The 2,506-nt window shown below is 43.4% G+C and overlaps 1 protein-coding gene across 1 annotated transcript; it reads right to left on the reverse strand.

The window, feature by feature from the left end:
* Window positions 1–298: 298 nt before the first annotated feature.
* LOC113899351 (olfactory receptor 49-like) lies at window positions 299–2,175 on the reverse strand. The gene has a single exon (XM_027552766.1). The coding sequence runs from the start codon at window positions 1,691–1,693 to the stop codon at window positions 719–721; it is 975 nt and encodes a 324-aa protein (XP_027408567.1). The 5' UTR covers window positions 1,694–2,175; the 3' UTR covers window positions 299–718.
* Window positions 2,176–2,506: the final 331 nt, after the last annotated feature.

Genomic DNA, 2,506 nt, shown 5'->3' on the forward strand with positions numbered 1-2,506 from the left:
GGTAGGATGAGATACAAATGAAAGAAACTGACATTTAGTGAGACTTGTTATGTGCCAGTCACTATTTAAGATTCTTGCATAGAGTATCTCATTTGACTTTTATCATAATGCTTTGAAACGGATCCTGATTTTACAGATGAGAAAACAGGGGCTCAGGGAAGTAACCAACCAGGTTACTTGGAATAGGAATGATGAATATCTATGAATTTTAATACTAAACAAAGAGTTTAGTATTAGCTTATATGCAGGATAGTAGACAACTAACCTTATTTTTTGAATTCTTACGGATATATTACTGTGACAAGACGAGGACAGTGTTAACAGTGTTCTCCTCTCCCTTGAAGTTGTTGGAGAAACAGAAACACAAAATCAATCTGAAAGTACTTTCTGAGTATTTATATGGTCTATCACAGCAGATTGGTTTTTGAGGCTTATGGTGAATTACAGAGCCAGTGCCTCTCATCAAAGAATTTGTATCTGCTGGAAAGCCAGGTATATAGATGGAATGAAGCGAAATATACAAATATGATAATTACTAAAATTGCCTTGAGGGGCCACAGAGCTTATGGGTTGATGCTCAGTTTCACAGTGACTGGCACCCCAGAAACATGTCATCAAGCTTTTTGTGGATGAGAAAGCCTCCATCTGTTGCAGAGCCCTGACGTTCCCTTAGCTTGAGTGGGGATCTTATGTGTAGCCTCTTGGATCCACAGGTTTATTAGAAGAGCTTGTTCACCTGCTCCCTAAACACCTGCTTCACCTGTTTGTTCCTGAGGGTGTAGATGAAGGGATTGAGCACTGGGGTCACCACGGTGTTGAGCAAGGCCACCACCTTGTTCCTGTCCTCCCCCTGGCCGCCCTTGCCCGACCGGACATACATGAAGATGCAGCTGCCATAGAAGAGAGAGACAACAGTGATGTGGGAGGAACAGGTTGAGAAGGCTTTCTGCCTCTCCTTGGCTGAGGGGATGTGCAGGATGGTGTGGAGGATGTGGCCATAGCAGGTAGCCGTCACGGACAGAGTGCCCAGGAGGCTGACGTTGGCCAGGATGAAACTTAGAATTTCCATCAGACTTGTGTCTGCACATATGAGTTCCAGGAGTGGAAAGTTGTCACAGAAGAAATGATCAATGATATTGGGACCACAGAAGGGCTGCTGAAATGTGAGGAAACCTGGAATGATGTTGAGAAGGAACCCTGTGATCCATGAAGAAAGAACTAGCTGGACACAGACCCTTTTGCTCATGATGGTGACATAACGCAAGGGGTTACATATGGCCACATACCTGTCAAAGGACATCACTGCCAGTAGGAAGAACTCTGTGGTGCCCAGGAAGAAATAGAGGAAACACTGTAGGAAACAGCCTTCCAGGGAGATGGTCCTGTTTCCAGTCAGGATGTTGGTCAGCATCTTGGGGAAGATGACCGAGGTGAACCAGATCTCTAGGACGGCAAAGTTGCGGAGGAAGTAGTACATGGGGGTGTGGAGGCGCCTGTCCATGAGGGTGAGGACCACGATGAGGAGGTTCCCCAGTAGAGTGAGCAGGTAGGTCAGGAGGAGCCCCAGGAAGAGGAGCATCTGCAGCTCACAGGCCTCTGAGAGCCCCAGCAGGATGAACTCGGTGACAGTGGTGTGGTTCCCCGTGGCTCCTCTGGCCTCTGCTGGGAATGCCCAATCAGCAGTGTGCAGCATCAAGAGTCGTGATGTTTTGGGGATCTGAGGACACTTGGAACTGAAAGGAAAGAGGGATTTTGAGCTGAAGGAATCCTTTATTTCTTCAACCTGCAGGTCCCTTTTCGTCCCTCATCACGCTGGTTGTCCAGGTCCCTCACACTCAGTTAGCATCAAGTCACATACTTTGATTCAGTTGTCTGGTATTCTTTGGGGAAAGTTTTGCCTTTATCAATTCTTTTTCTGTTTTTTTTATTTATGTTAGGAAGTGTGTGTCCCTTTATTTCTTCTTGATCAGATGATGTCTTTTCCTATATTTGTCCAAATGTTTTAAGTGGTCTGTCTAATAAAGTAAAATATTTTCTCTGCAAATCCTGTATCCATTGATCACAGACCTTTATCAAAAACACTGATGGAAAATTTACTCTAGAACTTGTTACACAGACATTTCATTTAGAGACTCTGTGTGTGCACCTGAGCTTCAACATTTACTAATCTGTCTGGGGCCAGTTCTCTAACCTCACAAAACTCTGCTTCATCAATGGGAATATGAATATGTCACAGTTCACAAGAGAAAAGTTCTCCAGAATTTAAATTAGTAATGTATACTCAACACCTAACACAAGATTGACCATGGACCATGCAGTCACACAATGCTAGCTATTTTTATTTCTCCCTTTCTGGGCTGATATTCTTGCAGGATAATTAAGGATAAGTAAAAATAAAATTGGAGAAAACATACTGGATTTCGGGCAATGTGTATTTAAACGAAAAGTTTTAAATTATAAAAATATTATCAGGTCATCATGGACACTTTAAGATATACAGAAAATG

The sequence above is a fragment of the Bos indicus x Bos taurus genome, chromosome 10 (assembly GCF_003369695.1).
Source record: "Bos indicus x Bos taurus breed Angus x Brahman F1 hybrid chromosome 10, Bos_hybrid_MaternalHap_v2.0, whole genome shotgun sequence".
NCBI lineage: Eukaryota > Metazoa > Chordata > Mammalia > Artiodactyla > Bovidae > Bos > Bos indicus x Bos taurus.